The 17,757-nt window shown below is 46.3% G+C and overlaps 1 protein-coding gene across 3 annotated transcripts in view; it reads right to left on the bottom strand.

The window, feature by feature from the left end:
• MPP3 (membrane palmitoylated protein 3) overlaps positions 1–17,757 on the bottom strand; it is a 143,920-nt gene that overhangs the window by 24,856 nt on the left and 101,307 nt on the right. For all 3 annotated transcript variants that reach the window (XM_025200725.1, XM_025200726.1, XM_025200727.1), the window contains one exon: positions 2,001–2,094. In XM_025200725.1, coding sequence (XP_025056510.1) covers positions 2,001–2,094 — 94 coding nt within the window. The remainder of the gene's footprint in view (positions 1–2,000; positions 2,095–17,757) is intronic.

Raw genomic sequence — 17,757 nt, 5'->3', positions numbered from 1 at the left:
TTTCCTGCCCATGGCAGGGGTTCTGACTTGATCTGCTCAGGTCCCTTCCGACCCTACCAACTATGAAACTGATTTAAGCGATCAGAAACTGTTTTAAACTTGTAACAGAACAGACATTCAGTGCACATAAACCAGTTTGAAAATGGCTGAACCAGTTTGAGATAAACCTGGTTGAATGTAGTATCAGACTTAACCGATTTGGCTCAAACTGTTTTATGAAATGTCTGTCCCAGACCCCCTGATGGTTTAAGTTAAATTAGACTCTACCAGCATCCTGGTATGCTCTCTGGGCTGGGCAGAGCTCTACTCCAGTGAGCTGGACTGGCCCCTCCGCTCTGCTCTCTAGCCGAAGCAGGCTGCCCTGCCATGGCTCCCAAGGCAAATTCCTCCCTCCACCCCTGCCCGCCCTCTGCTGGTAAATTCTAGAGACTGCAACTGGGGTTTGCCAGACCCAGCCACACCTCCACGGCTTGCCTGTAGCCAGGCAGGGACAAAGTTAATTCCCCTCTCCCCCCCCCCAGAAGGTTGGCTGTAGTCTCTGCAGTTGCCTGCAACCAGGCAGGGATGCAGCTGTGAGCTCAGAGCTAAGACCTGCAGAACCAGACTGAGAGGTGGGAAGTGTTAGCAAAGACCTGATAATCATCACATGTGCTGGAGATGTAGTTAAGGGAAGTTGCAGACAGCTTCACCAAAGAATACAGAGAGCTACATTTACCTTATAAAGCAGAACATGTAAAAGCTGGGAATGCCTAAACAAAGCCTTTCTGAATGCCTGGTGGGGGAGCATGTGGGTGTGTGGATGGGTATGGGGTTTGTGGGCAGCTGTGAGTGTGTGGGGGGAGGGTGGCTGGGGAGGGTTGTGGCATGTGGAGGGTGTGGGTGGCTGGGGTGTGGGTTCATGTGTATGGTGATGCAAGGGGGGTGTGGGTACATCCCCCTTTAAACACCGCCCCCCCCTCCTACCAGCAGCAGCAGACAGCAAGGCCATACGACGTTCATGGCCCACAGAAGACAGAGACCCTGGTAGCGTGTGGTCCTGGCGAGCCCCAGGACTGCACATGGCCAGGCCAGCAGGGAGACAGGGGAACCGGCTCAGCTCCATAGAACCCCTGACAGCCCAGGCTCCCCACTCCTGCCACCCCACCCTGGGCCCCCACTGGCATGGGCCCCGCGCTCCCACCCACCACTCCCCCCCAACTGCCACTGCCATTTCCCCATCTTCCTGCCCACCACCACCACTTCTCTCCACCTGCCTGCCTGCCCACCTGCTGCTCTGCACCATGTGGTTCCCGCTACATGGCCAGGACCACAGAATGCAGCAGGAGCTGGCACGACCACCACGGATTGGGGCGATTGGCGCCCTCCCCTCCCCCTGTTCTTATCTGACTTTGCACTCTTGGATGGAGGGAGGCAAGGGAACAGCCCCAGGGTCACCAGGCCAGAAACCTCTGCTAGGAAAAGTCTTCTGGTTGGGGGCTGGGGGTGTCCTCTTGGGTTCTGCTGCCGCTGGCACCTTGTCAGCTTAGGCAGCCATGGACAGATAATAATTAATTTTCTAAATTTTTTTAGGGGCTCTGCAGGCTGGATAGAATGACCTGGTGGGCTGGATTCAGCCTGCAGGCTGTATTTTGCCCTCCCCTGATCTAGTCCATCCTCAAATTTGGTGTCAAGGGCACTTACAGTGAAAACGTAAATAAAACTTGACTGCATAGTTGTACCAGAAAACAGCAGTGCATGTAATTAAAAGGACTACAAATAATTAGATAAGGACTCTGGTTCCTGAGCCTTTTCAATCCTCAACTTTTCCTTATTTGTCTTCCATTAAATTTTTTGCATGTATATGTACATTTAAAACTGAAAAAAAACTTTCACTAGAAAAAAATCTTCCCATTACTGTTTTCTTAATTCAGTGGCTGAAACTGCCTGGCATAGACAATACTTTTTAATAAATTACTCTTAAAATGTAACCCGATTAAGCCTACGTTTGAAAACCAACTCACTTATTCTGCTGTACATCTGTCTCAAATGATTGCTTAGAGACAAAATTGTATTCTACTCCTTCTTTTTCATGACTTTTCTTTGATCTCGTTGTATCTGGAAAAGAGTGGAAACAAAATTAAAGAAGACCTGAAACATAAAATGACACTTCACACAGGCTTACTTGCCTTTGTTTAGTCTGGGCTTTTAAGTATCCAAAATTAAAAGGACACAAAGGAGCGTGTTAAGGCTGGGGAAAAAAAAAACTTCATTTATATTACAAACAAAACCTTAAAATTGGCATAAAATTTGTTATGTACTTTGTCATCATTATGTATTAAGGTGGCACCAAAAAGCTCCTGTCAAGGTCACTGGACATTTATGCAAACAGGCAAGGGCATGCAGACTCTGCCTCAGTTTGTTTTAGGCCCCCATCCTGTAAATTGTTCTACAGGGCCAACTCTGCACCCACACAAAGCTCTACGCAAGTCAATGATTCTGTTGTTTGAAGCCCTGTGTCCTGCACTCCCTGACCAAGCTCTGCTCTGTTTTCTGCTCCCTGCACTACAGGAAACGGGCCTGTAACAGGCATTGCCAGGTGAAATTTTCTGGCATTTTTAAGTCACATCCATCAGATTACAAGATCAGACTGATAAACAATGAGATTTGGCATCAGTAATTCCCATTTTATGTTGGCTTGCACTAGATACAATAGTGTAACACAGAGGTGGCCAACTGTCAACCTATGCCACGTGACAGGCAGCCTGTGGGTGTGGCACACGGCAGTTTAGAGGTGGGGACAGGCAGCACAGTGGTAGATAAGGCAGGGAGTAGAAAGCAGAGCCAAAGCTCAGTCAAGGAGCACGTGGCAGGAAAACAGAAAGCTAAGCAGCTGATTGGGAAAGGGGATCAAAATGACAATGTGGGGGAGGGGCAGGGGCAAGATTAATTTGTGGCATGCCTGACAACAAGGTTGATGATCCCCCCAGTTATAACATTTGGGTTGCAAAAGGATAAGGAAGTTGTTCCTGTTTTGGTATTTTGAAAAAAACCTTTCCATTTGGGATTTAAAAAAATCCAAATTTAAAGCCAAATCAATGTAGTTCTTCTAAGAGAACAGAGCATTCACAAGAGTTAAGATTCATACTAAATTTCCTATACCTGGTAACTGCAGCATACATATTTCTGTGGGAAATGGTATCCTTTCTAGTAAATAAGACCTGCAAATAATTCTTTTCATCATTACTACTTTTCAGAAAACTAAACTGCATAAGACTCCCTTCAACATCAAAAAACAAACCAAAAACATGCAACATAAAAGTTCCCTTTGAAGTCAATGACTGAACTGCTGTTTGGATTAGACCCTAAAGAGTAAGAGGACATGGATACACTGGATATAAATAATTATTTTAAAAACAGCATGAGTGTGTTCCCAATTTTTCATGTCAAACTTTAAAAACCATAACAGATTTATTGATGCCTGGTTATCTCCTCTTCAAGGACATTAAGACTACAATACTGGGTTTGGATTTTTGCCTTATTTTTAAACAGCTGTTTCTTCTTCTTTATTTTCTGGTGATACTTCTTTGAGGTGAAATGAATATTCTAGATCTGGTCTGACACAGATGGCATTATAAGCAGTTGTCATTAGTCCTTGAGATGCATTCTATTTTCACATCCAAACTACATTCCTCAGGTACTCTTCACATATCCTCATATTTTCATAACGCGTTGTCATATATTTTTAGTGTTCTTGCTTTAATTTAGTTACAGTAATTTAAAAATTGTTTATGCAATTGTAACTATCTACTTCTGTGTAGCTACTCAAATTAAATACCATTTTTCTCCTCTCTGCAGTTTCAAGTGGAAAGTAAAGTATTTTCTGTGCGTGTCTACACAAGACACTACTGTGCAGTAGAGCAAATTACTACGTAGTGTCACCATCTATACATGCAGAGGCTTATTGTGCAGTAATTTGCTTTACTCCACAGTTAATTTGCTACCTGCAAATGTAGGTAGTGAATTAACTGCGGAGTAGTTACTGTCTGGTAAGGCACATGTAGCTGGTCAACCAGGAACAAATTTGCCCATTGCCCCCTCTGGCCATGTCCACACGAGCATGGACATTTGGTTCCCCAGGGACAACTAGCAGTGGGACATCTTGTGCTAACTAGCAGTGGGACATCTTGTGCTGCCGCTAGTTGTCCCTGGGGAACACCTGTGCCATGGTCCCTCTGGCACACGGCAGGTTACCCCGGGTGACGTAGGGGAGGCTGAAGCCAGCACTGGGCTGGCCCCAGCAGCTTTACCTGGGGGCCTCCTGTGGCTGCAGCAGTGACAATTCTGCTGCTCAGAGCCTAGCTGGCAGCTGGAGAGTGGCTCTGGCCAGCTAAGCTCCGGTTTTGAGCAGTGTGCACTGGCCCCATGCGCACCACACTGCTTCCCCCCCAGGTTTGTTTGTTTTTTTACCCCTGGATATCCAGGGGTCAACTGCCCCCTCCCCCAACGTTGCTCCTTTGCAACATGGAGAACAGCTGAATGTGCAGTATGTGGCACCTCAGACATGTCTGCGATGCCACATGTGGCACGGCCACACTCATCTGGACGCAGCCTGCCTCTGAGGCTACATAGGACACATTGTGAAATGTACTACCTCAGTGGTCACCAACCTGGAGATCCCTATTGACAGGTAGATCCTGGAGCCTCTTTGGGTTGATCCTGGGCTGGGAGGAAAGATGGGCATGCACGCATGCACACACCTGCCTCCCCTAGCCCCAGCAGGTCAATCTGTGAGGGAGGGAAGGGGAGGGAGCCAGATAGAGGCCCCCGCGATGAGCAACTGACCGTGTGGCCCAGCCAGAAGCAGGGGAAGGTAACTTGGGCCCCAGCTCAGCCAGGTGGTGGGAGGATTGGAGCCCTGGGGGCTCCTCCAGGAGCATGGGGGAGCTCCCTCCCCATCTCTACAGGGGCGGAGGTGGCAGAGGTGGCTGCTGCTGCTGCACCTCAAGGCCCGCTGCAGCTGGCCATGTGCAAGCACGGCTGAGCTCAGCAATGGGGACTCACATGGGGGTGGCCCCAGCCCAGCTGGGTCTGGGAAGATCTGGTAGTCCAGGGGTGTGAGGGGGGACTCCCACTGCTGGACACAACCCAGTGGAGGCCCCAGGGGCCCATGCCTCCCCCACCTGTGCTCCAGGCACAGCGGGTAGCCTGCAGCAGCAGCTGCCACCTCGCCCCGAGCGCAGGTGGGCTGGGCAGGGGGTAGGTGAGTACAGTATATCCTGGGGTGCCCTTTACTACTAAAAACTGATCTTTGCCATAAAAAGGTTGGAGACCACTGTACTACATTTAGTTTACTGTAGGTTTCATTTATATCAAGTTTTCATACTGTACTAAAGTATCCCAGGGCATGTCTGTACGTGCAAATGCTATGCGGTGTGTAAACCCACCCTGGCCAGGTGTCTACATTTGCAGGGAAGCAGGAGCAGATTTGCTGTTCATGGCAGCAGTTTCCTCCTGCCCCCCACCAGCGCTGCACTGGCCTCCTGAAGCAGCCAGGGGCTGGCAGGGAGCACAGGGCCAGGAGACAGTCGTCTCCTGGCAGGAGCTGCGAGACTGCTCCCTGCCCCCAGGAGCTGCCTGCTGCTGGGGCAGGTTCCACCACTGGAGCCCAGGTGGGGACAATGTCCCCCTGCCCCAGCAGCAGGGAGCTCCCAGGTCCTGCTACACCATGGTGGAGTGGGGGCCGGGAGATCCTTATCTCCCAGCCCTGGTTCCACAGTTGAGGGAGTCAGAGCTGAGAGATAAGACAATTGCTTGCCTAAGACGAGGGAGGTGGCGCTCTTAACTCTTATAGTTAAAACTCAAAATTTAACATTACAATTACTTTGTAAAAATACATGGAACCAACTTTTTAAACCTATGTGGATGACTTGGATATATAAACGTACATTAGAATCCTTGTTGCCAACTCTCATTATTTGAGTTTCCCATGATATTTGATAGTACCGTGTTTGGTAAACCACCAGATCCTGGAGTCAGGTAACTGAGAATTTTTACTTTAAATTAAAAATGTAAACCCTAACAGTTGCAGAAAAAGCTTGGAAAAAGACAAAACTCCTAAAATGGCTCAAACATAAAAACTACAAATAAGAACTGCAATTTTTTAAACTCCAGGATTTTTAAGATATATCTTTTACTGGACCAGCTGTTTAGTTGGAAGAGCTATTGGACAACCTTTCAGGCTTTTACACCTTCCTGCACAATGGCCCACTTAAGACAAGGGAGACGGAGGTTAAAATCTTTCTAAATCCCACAGGCCTAGAAGGTTTCTGTTAAGAAAGGCAGGTCACTAAGTCTTTCAAAGCAGGGTGGCTCCAGTTCTCGAGCAGACTGGGATCAGGAGGGCATTAGACTCTTCCTCATGTCTAAGGGTTACACATTACACTTAGACCACACTAAATCAATGAAATGTTAAGCGGTGTTCAAGTTTGAACATGCTGGGAGCAGTTGAGTGTTAAGGATTAATACTGTTTCTTGCCTGCACAGCTCTCATTTGCCTCTATAGAGGGCTGGCAAGTAGGGGCATGGATAGGAGCCAGAACACCTGGGCTCTATCACTGCTCTGGGTATTTATGTTTGGGGGGAAATCTGGGAGCAGTGAATCCTGGGATGCTGGAGGGCTGCAAATTGCTTGTTTCATCTCTGTGAAGCAGGCTGAAATTTACCCTCACATGAGGTATATAGCACAGCTCAGAGTTAACTCTCGCCTGAGTGACGTAACTTTGAGATGCTCAGAGGGCATTTAGCATGACGCTCCCATTTCAAGTGCCCTTGGTATTGTTTAAGTATATTATGTAACTTCACCCTAAGAAAAAGGTAGATGCAGGCTGAGCTAGATAGCAGAGAAAAGGTTCCATGTAAATGCAAACTGTCTTCTTGGAAAGATGAAGAAGGGGTGTGAACTAAGAATAAAGAGGTATTGTTAGAGGCCCTTATAATATAAAAGTAGTGCAGTAAAATAGGCAATCTAATTATTGTCAGAGAAAGACCAGACAAAGGAAAGGCTAGTTGCTACCTGTTAAAGGCAGGGATATTAATAACAGTTTTTGTTAGGGTTTAATGAGCTACAAAATCACTGTCTATATTAAGTCCAGATTTTTTACTGTTGGTAAGATTATGAATTCCTGTTCCCATGTCTATCTTCTGGAAGTGTTTTGTAAATTTTGTATCACAGTTGGTTATAGCTGGGTATCTGTGTGTCTTGTTTAAAGATATGATCTATTTCTCTGCTGCAGTGTCCTTGCCAGGTAAAGGCATTTTTTTCAGATTGAAGTGGGTGTTGCAAGCATTATTCTGAGAGAGAATGACTTCAACTACCCACAAATAGACTGGGTTAATCTAACATCAGGCTGGGATGCAGAGACTAAATTTATTGATGCTTTCTGGAGCAGTTAGTCCTGGAACCTAAAAAAAAAGGAAAGGCCATTCTTGACCTAGTCTTAAGCAGTGCACAGGATTTGGTGCAAAAGGTGAGTCTTACTGAGCCACTAGGCAATAGTGGCCGCAATGTAATTGGGTTTGACATCCATGCAGGAGGGGAGACAGGAACAAGATCTACCACAGTAGCCTTTCACTTCAAAAAGGGAGACTACACCAAAATGAGGAAGTTGGTTAAACAGAAGTTAAAAGGGATCCCTAAGGAGATGAAGAATTTGTAAGCAGCATCATGGGAATTGCTTAAGAACACCATAATGGAAGCACAGAGCAAATGCATACTGCAAAACGGAAAGCAGACCAAAAGAAAGTCAACATGGTTTAATGGCATAGTTGCAAAGGCAATAAGCAGAACAAAGGCTTCTTTCAAAAAATGGAAGTCAGATCCTAATGAGGAAAATATAAATAAAAGAGCATAAATTCTGGAAAATTAAATGTAAAACCATAATAAAACAAGATAAACTCCTTGTTGCACCTTACACTGTGAACCGCACAAATGTTAATCAGTGATAGTGCTAGCTCGAATTTGGAGCAGTCACGCTTCAGGCCAACAGATGCCTGGAGGACTGAAAGGTAAGAATTATGCCCCCCCCTTCTGAACTTGTCCCTTGCCCCTTACTCCTGGGGCTCCCTCCTGCCCCTCCCCACCCCTACCTGCACTGTCTGTCCTGGGGGAGCAGCCAGGGTAGGTTTATCTGGGGTGCTGGGGAGGGCAAGCAGTGGGCGTGATCCAGGCTAGTTGCGGGGAGGGCGGGTTTACATTAAAGTGTATCCTAGAGTGGATACACCTTAGTGTAACACAAACTGGGTAACATGGATCAGATCTTCCTGCCTTGGAGCGGCATAACATTGAGATGTATAATGAGTGCTTAAAACTAGTTTCAGGTGTTCGTGTGGGGACAATCCAGGAGTTAAGAGCTCCAGGAGCTACCCAAAATCATCGTGTAACAAGGCCCTAAGAAAGATGCTGAGGAGAAACTTGCTAGAGATGCAGATGATAACAATAAATATGTCTTTAAGTACAATAGAAGCTGAGCACCTGCAGGGAATCAGTTGGGCCTTTGGATGATCAGGATGTAAAAGGGGCTCTAATAGATGATAGGAACATTGCTGAGAAATTAATTAATTTAATTAATTCTTTGCATCTGTCTTCACTGTGATAGATGTTAGGGAAATTCTGTCACTAGATCCATTCCTCTCTAGGGACAAGACAGTGGAGCCAACCCACATTGAGGTTTCAATGGATGAGGTCATACAGGAACCAGCAGCAAATCACCAGCACCCAATGACATTCACCCTAGGGTCCTGAAGGAGCTAAAATTGGAAACTGCTGAACTCCTAACTGTGGTATGTAACCTATCACTAAAAACGGCATCAGTACCAGAGGACTGGAGGGTTCTGTTCCTGGAAAACTGGTAGAAACAATTAAAAAAAAAAAAGAATTGCTCAGCACTTAGAGAAACATGACTTGCTGGGGAGGAATCAATGTGGCTTTGTCAAAGGGAAATCATGCCTCATCAACCTACTAGAGCTCTTTGATGGTGTTAAGAAGGTGGATCAGGGAGATGCAGTTTACTTAACATATTTGGACTTCCCAAAAGCTTTTAATGTGGTCCCCCATCAGAGACTCTTAACTAATGTAGGTAGCTATGGGATTAGAGGGAACATCTATGTGTAGATTAGAAATCAGATCAAAGATAGAAAGCAAAGACTGAGTATAAAGGGTCAATTTTCAGGATGGAAAGAAGTAAACAGTAGGGTCCCCCAGGGATCTGTGTCGGGACCAGTACTATTTAACATATTCAGAAATGATCTAGAAGGGGTGGGTAGTGAAGTGGCCAAATTTGCAGATGATGCAAAACCACTATATTTACTCAAACAGAAGATGACTCTGATTATAAGATGACACCCCTCCCCCCCAAAAAAATTTGATTCTATATATGGAAAATTTATAAATTTGTTATAATTTTCCAGGTATAGAATCTAATTATTGGAGATTTGCCTTGAATTTCATAGAATCATAGAAAATTAGGTTTGGAAGGGACCTCAGGAGTTCATCTAGTTCAAACCACTGCTCAAAACAGGACCATCCCCAACTAAATCATTCTAGCCAGGGTTCTGTCAAGCCAGGCCTTAAAAACCTCCAAGGATGGAGAGTCTACCACTGCTCTAGGTAACCCATTCCAGCGCTTCACCACTCTCCTATTGAGAGTTCTTCCTAATATCCAAACTAAATTTCCCTTGCTGCAACTTGAGACCATTGCTCCTTGTTTTGTCATCTGTCACCACTGAGAATAATTTAGCTCCAGCCTCTTTGAAACCCCCCTTCAGGTAGTTTAAGGTTGCTGTCAAATCCCCCCTCAATCTTCTCTTCACCAGATTAAGTAAGCCCAGTTCCCTCAGCCTCTCCTTACAAGTCATGTGCCTCAGTCCCCTAACCATTTTTGTTGCTCTCACTGGACTCTTTCCAACTTGTCCACATCCTTTCTGTAGTGGGGGGCCCAAAACTGGACACAGTACTCCAAATATGACCTCATCAGTGCAGAATAGAAGGGAATAATTACTTTCCTCGATCTGCTGGCAATGTTCCTACTAATGTAGCCCAATATGCTGTTAGCCTTCTTAGCAGCAAGGGCATGCAGTTGACTCATATTCAGCTTATTGTCCACTGTAACCCCCAGATCCTTTTCTTCAGAGCTGCTGCTTAGCTAGTTGGTCCCAAACCTGTAGTGGTGCATGAGAGTCTTCTGTCCTAAGTGCAGGACTTTGCACTTGTCCTTGTTGAATTTGTCCCCCTTCCCACTGCTACAGCAAGGAAAATAAATCTGGGGAATCAGGTAGTCCTTTGCTCTACTTCCCCTCAACTTTTTCCCCTAGCAGCCCCTTCCCCCTCTCCTTACTATGAGACCCTGCTCTCCCTGAACAGTGGAAGTGAGAAGCAAATTTGAAACCCATAAATTAAATAATTGTAGCAATTTGCATATAGTACCTATAGACTTAGTTCCAGCATTGATGCACGTTCCCATTTTTTTAAACTGCTGCATGTTTTAACACAGGTGTTTCATAAACACACTTCCAGCAGTACTTTGGGAGCTCTTCTCTTCACACTATGTATATTAGTCATAGATTTCATAGACATTAGGGCTGGAAGGGACCCTGCAAGATCATTGGGTCCAACCCCCTACCCAAGGGGCAGGAAATCAGGTGCTGTTTTAACACAGGTGTTTCATAAACACACTTCCAGCAGTACTTTGGGAGCTCTTCTCTTCACACTATGTATATTAGTCATAGATTTCATAGACATTAGGGCTGGAAGGGACCCTGCAAGATCATTGGGTCCAACCCCCTACCCAAGGGGCAGGAAATCAGGTGCGGTCAGATGACCCCATCAAGATAAGCATCCAAGCATTTCTTAAAGGTATCCAGAGTAGGTACTTACATCACATCCGGGGGGAGTCTATTCCAGACTCTGGAGAATCAACAGTGAAGAGGTTTTTCCTTACTGTGACTCTAAAATGATCTTCCAGCAGTTTGTGACCATTAGATCTTGTCTTTCCTTGGGGTGCCCTGGTGAAAAGGCATTCTCTCAGTTGCTGATGCATACCCCTTATATACTTATAGACTGCCACTAAATCATACCTGAGCCTCCATTTCTCCAGGCTGAAGAGTCCTATGCCTCTCAGCTTCTCCTCATAGGGCCTATTTTCTTGACCTCTAATCACGCACGTGGCTCTCCTCTTGACTCTCTCAAGCTTCTCCACATCCTTTCTAAAGTGTGGAGCCCAGAATTGGATGCAGTACTCCAGCTGCGGCCTCACCAAGGCTGAGTAAAGCAGGAGGATGGCTTCCTGGATCTTGCTTGAGATGTATCAGTAGATGCAAGCCAAAGTTTTATTTGCTTTGCCGGCTGCGGCATTGCACTGGTGGCTCATGTTCATCTTGTGGTCATTCATGACCTCCAAGTCTCTTTCAGTCATGGTGCTAGCAAGTGTAGCACTGCCAAGCCTATAAATATGATGTGGGTTTTTTCTCCCAAGGTGGAGCACTTTGCATTTCTCCATGTTGAATGTCAACAGGTTTTGATCTGCCCACTTTGTGAGCCTGTGCAAGTCGGCCTGAATTGCCAACCTATCCTTTAGTATGACCACGCTTCCCCATAATTTGGTGTCATCTGCGAACTTAGCCAAAACACTTTGGACATTCAAATCCAGATAATTTATGAATATATTAAAGAGTACTGGTCCGAGTACTGAGCCCTGAGGGACGCCACTAGTTACCATGTGCCATGTAGACTTGGTTCCATCAACTATTACTCTCTGGGTCAGACCATGAGCCAGTTCCCCAGCCATTGAACCGTAAGGTTGTCGAGGCTGCAGTTCCCCAATTTTACCATGAGGACATCATGGGAGACAAAGTAAAAGGCTTTTTTGACATCTAAATATACGACATCAACCTCTTCTCCTTTGTCCAGGTGATGCGTCACCTGGTCATAGAAGGAAATGAGATTGGTTAGGCAAGACCGACCCACAGCAAAGCCTTCTGTTAGCCTGTTGTTGATGGTTTCTTTGATTTTTCCAAGATCTTTCCAGGGATTGAGGTCAAACAGATTGTCCTGTAGTTTCCCGAATCTTCCTTTCTTCCTTGCTTAAATAGGCACTGCATTGGTCCTCTTCCAATCTTCAGGAACCTCTCTTGAGTGCCACAGGTTCTCAAATATCCTTGCCATTGGTTGTGCTATGATATCAGCCAACTCTTTTAGCACTCTGGGTGCATTCCATCTGGGCCAGCTGACTTGTAGATGTCCAGCCTCTCAGGCTGTTCCCTCACAAGATCTTCACCAATTATAGGTGTATGTCCACTCTTACCCTAGTAGCCCTGTGTCCTGTCAGGCAGGGTGATTCCCTTGGTGGAAAACTGATGCAAAGTAATCGTTGAGGAGATTAGCTTTTTCTAGGGTGTCAGTTGTCAGCTGCCCCACTTGGTTCAGCAAGGGTATGATGCTGCCCTTGTTTTTTCCCAATTTCCCACATTTGAAGAAGGACTTTTTATTGTCCTTGATTCCCATAGCCAGTTTGAATTTGGTTTCAGCCTTGGCTTTTCTGGTCCACTCCTTACAGGTGCGGGCGAGTGCTGCATAATCCTCCTTAGTGGTAGTTCCCAACTTCCATCCTTTATAAGCTTCTCTTTTCAGATTCAGGAGGTCCATGAGTTCCCTACTGAGCCAAGGGGGACTCCCAGCCCTTTTGTTACCTTTCTGACAGGCCAGAACAGACTTCCCTTGTGCTTTTAGGATTACGTCCTTAAGGAGCAACCATTCATTGTGGACTCCGCTCCCTGTCAGATAATGGTCTCTCAGGGCCTCAGCAACCAACCTCCTGAGCTTGTGAAAGTCAGCTTTCCTAAAGTCAAGGATTTCTGCATTGCTTAATGATTTGCCAGCTTTGTGATCGATAGAGAAAGTGATCAATTCATGATCACTACCATCACTTCCCTTCGATCCTCAGATCACTGACTAGATCATCCCCTTTGGCCGGCACCAAATCCAGCAGCGCTTTACCTCTTGTCAGCCCATAGAGTTCTAGAGTCAAATACAGCTCGTCAATGCAAGTGAGCAAGTGTCCAAAGCCAAAGGTTCATAATTTGCCACACAGCTCATTGGGCTGGGCCCAATGATTAGCGTGACCCTAGCATGACAGCTCAGCACTGGGATGCTCCAAAATGTATATGTAGATTAGGTGCATCGATTAAGGTTCCCATCAATTTTGGAGCAGTACTACTTTCACACTTTTCCCTTAGCTAATTTGCAGATTTTGGCTAGGAGTAAGCAAGACTAGGGGTATCTGAACTCCAAGGCTTTGGGGCTTGTACATAGGATACCACCCAAAAAAAAAGGTCCCATCAGCATGTTTGCCTGGCTTTGGCAGCAGTTTAATGACAGACGATGTGTTTAGCAAAATGTCCTTGTATGTCATTATAAAATGAAGGGCATTTTCCCCATGTCAGCTGAAGGAATAAAACTCATCTTGTATTTGAGTAACTACAGTATTCAAAGTGGTAAAGACCAAGGAGGACTGTGAGGAACTACAGAACGGTCTGGCACAATTTAGCAAATGGGAAACTAAATGGAAGATGAAATTCAGTGTAGCTAAGTGTAAAGTGATACATATAGGCAAAAATAACTCAAAATATACCTACACTATGATGAACTCTGCATTAGTTTTTACCACACAGGAAAGAGATCTGAGAGTCATTGTGGACAGTTTGTGGACAGTTTGCTAAATACATCAGCTCATTGTTCAGCAGCTATCAAACAGGCAAACAAAATGTTAGGAATTATTAACAAAGGAACTGTAAACAAACCTGAAAGTATTATGCCCCTTTATAAATCCATGGTGCATCCACAGCTTGAATACTGTGTCCAGTTCTGGTCCCCACACCTCAAAAAGGATACAGAAGAACTAGAGAAGGTACAGAGAAGGGTAACAACGATGATCAGTGGTATGGAGGAGCTTCCATATGAGGAGAAACTAAAGAGGCTAAGCCAGGGGCAGGCAATTATTTCAGCTGAAGGGTTGCTTAGCAGGGTTTAGTGAGCTTCCAAAGGCCACATGGGTATCCCCGCCCCTTGACAGGTGCCCTGTCCCCTGGTCAGCATCTTGGGACTGAAAGTACCACCCCCAACCCCTGAGCTTTGCCGCATGTGCAGATGCAATGCCTGGGAGCAGTTGATTCAGGCTCAAACTACTCTGGAGTTTATTGCTTCACATTAACTGCATGTGTAGATGAACCTATAGTGTGTAATTAAAGTATGGAACTCATTGCCACCAAATGTGGAAGCTGAGTTTCGCCCAAGGATGGACAAAGTCCGGCCCACAGGCTGGATCCAGTTGGCTGAGATTCCATTTCCCAGCCGCCTCTGCCCGCATGACTTGTGCCAGTCTCCATGGTGACCCCAGCCACACCGGCATGTGAAAGCTCAGGCTGGGGGTTGCCATGGAGACCGGCCTCAGCCATGCTGGCAGTGCACACAGCACAGCAGCGCAGGGGGTTGTTCCAGAGCTGCTGAGAACTTGGGATGGGAGCAGATTGCTCCAGAGCCAGGGCAGAGTCGCGATCTGTAGCCTGCACAATCATGGCTCTGCCCTGGCTGTGGAGCAAGCTGCCCCCATCCCAAGTTCCCAGCAGCTCCAGAGAAGCCCCCTGCATTGCTCTGCCATGCACACTGCCAGCATGGCTCAGGCTGGTTTCCATGGCAACCCCAGCCTAAGCTTTCCTGTGCAGGTGAGGTTTGGGTCTCTATGGAGACCAGCACAAGCCATGAGGGCAAGGGCTGTGGGAAATGGAGTCCAGCAGCCAGCTGGATTGGCCATTTTGCCCACCCCTGGTTTAGCCAGATTTGAAAAAGGGCCTGGACAAATTCTTGGAGGAAACAGGCATCAGTGGCTATTGAGCACAGGAGTTAGGGATATAACCTCTGAATCAGAAGTTCCCGGACCTTATAATGCTGGAGGCTGCAAGTAAGAGAGGAACAGAGGAAAAAACCATGGTCATCCCCAGTTCACTCTGCCTTTCAGCATCCACTCTCTGCCACTGTGTGATAAAGGACGCTGGCAGGACAGACCTATGGTCTGACCCAGTAAATGGCAATTCTTATGTCCTTTTGGGCAGATGTCGTGTCTGAGGACCTGACTATAGATTATAGCTTTCTTAGTGTGTCTAGGGTAGCTATCAGTCTTATGAACATAAGAGAAGTAATTCACTGGTTTTCTGTATACAGTGGTTTGTAGGATGTCATCCCAGATGTGGACTGTGGTATCCAGAAATTTGATGTTGGTGTAGAAATCTTCCAGAGACAATATTTCATTCATGAGGGTCCCAAAGTTAAGATATAAGGGGTCTGGTAGGGTTACTTTGTTTGTGTAAGTTTTGGAACATATGAAAAAGTTCCTGATAAATGCATGGATGAACTGAACAACATTTCTAAGACAGGAATTTTCTAAGACAGATCATTCTCCTGATGTTTTGGACCTTAACTAATGGCTTTTGAAAGTATGCATTAGTTGCATTCATGCATTTATATCTCAAAGCTAGATGTGCTCGAGTGCACACTGCTTAAGGCAGTGGTGCACAACCTTTTTGGGCAGTGAGCCAGATGGGGCATGCTCAATCCCTCTGTAGCTCAAATCTGGCAGGGCCCCATCTAGTTGTGCAGAGGGGATCAGAGGAGCAGCCTGGCCCTGATCCAGCTGCATGGTGGAAGGGTGCTTGTGTCAGCATCAACCTGGCCCCATGGAGGGAGGCCGTGGGGGACTCAGCCCCAAAGCAATCGCACAGAAGGAAGGGGGCATGGCCCAGCCTCAGCCTGGTCCTGTGTGTGTCAGGGGGAGTAAGCGTATCCTGGCCCTGTGGGAAGATGGGGGTGCAGCTTGGCCCCAACCCAATGGCTTGAAGGGAAGGGGTCATGGCTTGGCTCTGATCTCACCGTGCAAGGGGAGGGTCATGGCCTAGCTCAGACCCACTCCCCAGGGCTTGGAATTTTGGCAGCAGAGAAGGGTTGGCAGTACTGTCACGGCTCCACCACTGCCAAATTTCCCAACTTGTAGTGAGCCCTGTGGGACAGATTCCAAGGCTCCACATTTGGCCCATGGGCAAAGGTTGATCACCCCTGGTTTAAAGTGTTGACCCTCTGCTTCAAGTTAGGATAAAAGACTGTAGAAAATATTAAAGTGAACAGGGATGAATTCAGGATTTCCCAAAAGGAGAGGCAGGAGCAGCAAGGCACACTGCAGGGGAAGCTGCACCCCCTGATCCCTACCTCCTCTGCCCCCACCGGGGGACAGACTATATGGTGGGAGCTGCTGGAGACTTTTGAAAACCCTAAACCCAGTGAAAATGCCCCTCCACTCTCCTGCTCAGACACATGTCTCCTATACTCCTCTTCCCCCCGCCCCTCCGTGCTTCCCACTCCTCTGCCTACTGCTTCTCCTTTCCCCACTATTCAGGGGTAGGGAAGCTCTAGAGCCAGCTGGACTAAGCAGGGACTGGGCTCAACTGGGGAGGTGACAGTGGCAACAAGGTAGCTGGAGATTAGTTCCCTCCACCCACTGGAGACAGTGGGGAAAGGCATGTGAGGGAGGCAGGGAGCGAAGGGGCAGGAAGAGGGCATGCCTCTGAACAGGAAGGGGAAGAGAGGGAGGATTTTCACCTGTTTTAGGAGCTTTAAAAAGTCCCGGGAGGCTCCTGTGGTACATGCTAATCCAAAAGGGGGGTGCAGCTGTGCCACTGCTCCCCCCTGGATCTGCCCCTGAAGATTAATACATTCTACTGTGCTGAGAAATTCTGCATATGCACAAGCACCATAGAGATATATTAAGAACATCCTAGACCTCATAGGAGAAAAAAATCAGATTGCTAGCTGAGTGTTCATTAGGACCAATGTTGAAGTAATATTTATTTAATCAGGGACTAGAGTTCAAGAAGCCAAGTGAAAAAAAAGAATCACAATATGAACCTTTTCATTCCACCTTGGATATTTTGTCTACATTTCCCTTTCCCCTCTTTTTGTTGAATTTTCTGTTTACCTCCTTACTATAGCTTGGCTCATTTCCTAGCATTGCTAAATTATCTACCTGATTAACTCCTGTATCATTTTGATGACCTCTTCTTGCTGTTATATTATGTTCATACATAATACAGGCAGTCCTTGACTTATGTTTTGAGTTACATTTCGCACTTACAACTTTTATAAATTGACACCGTTTCAACTTTATAACGTCAGTTTCAACTTTACAACACTTGAACAGATGCGATGCAACGCCAGTCAACAAGTTCGCTGCATCGCTCATCTCCTTGGAGAGCATCTGTCCAAACTTCCTTGGACACTTTCTTTAAGAAAGCAGACAAGACTCCAGAAAAACCTGCAGCCAAGACTCCTGAAAAGACTCCAGCCAAGAACCCTTCGAAAAGCCCAACTAAGAGCATTTCAAAAAGTCCAGCAAAGTCACCTCAAAGAAGTTCTTCCAAATCAATACGATTGCTATTTACAATATAAATACATTAATGTACCTATATTACTCATCTATAACTGATAGAGTACAAAATATTGAGTTATTTTTGGTGAAAATAGGGTATTGGGCCTTGGTTCAGGAACCAGTCCCCCATTTATAACATTGTTTCTTATGAGAAAATTGGTTCCGAGTTACAACGTTTCGACTTAAGACATGGTTTTCAGGAACCAAATGTGTCGTAAATCCAAGGACTGCCTGTACTACTAATTAGACTGCCTCT

This window comes from Alligator sinensis, unplaced genomic scaffold (assembly GCF_000455745.1).
Source record: "Alligator sinensis unplaced genomic scaffold, ASM45574v1 scaffold161_1, whole genome shotgun sequence".
NCBI lineage: Eukaryota > Metazoa > Chordata > Crocodylia > Alligatoridae > Alligator > Alligator sinensis.
Note: the sequence above shows the minus strand (reverse complement) of the source record. Positions and strands in the feature narration are given on the sequence as shown.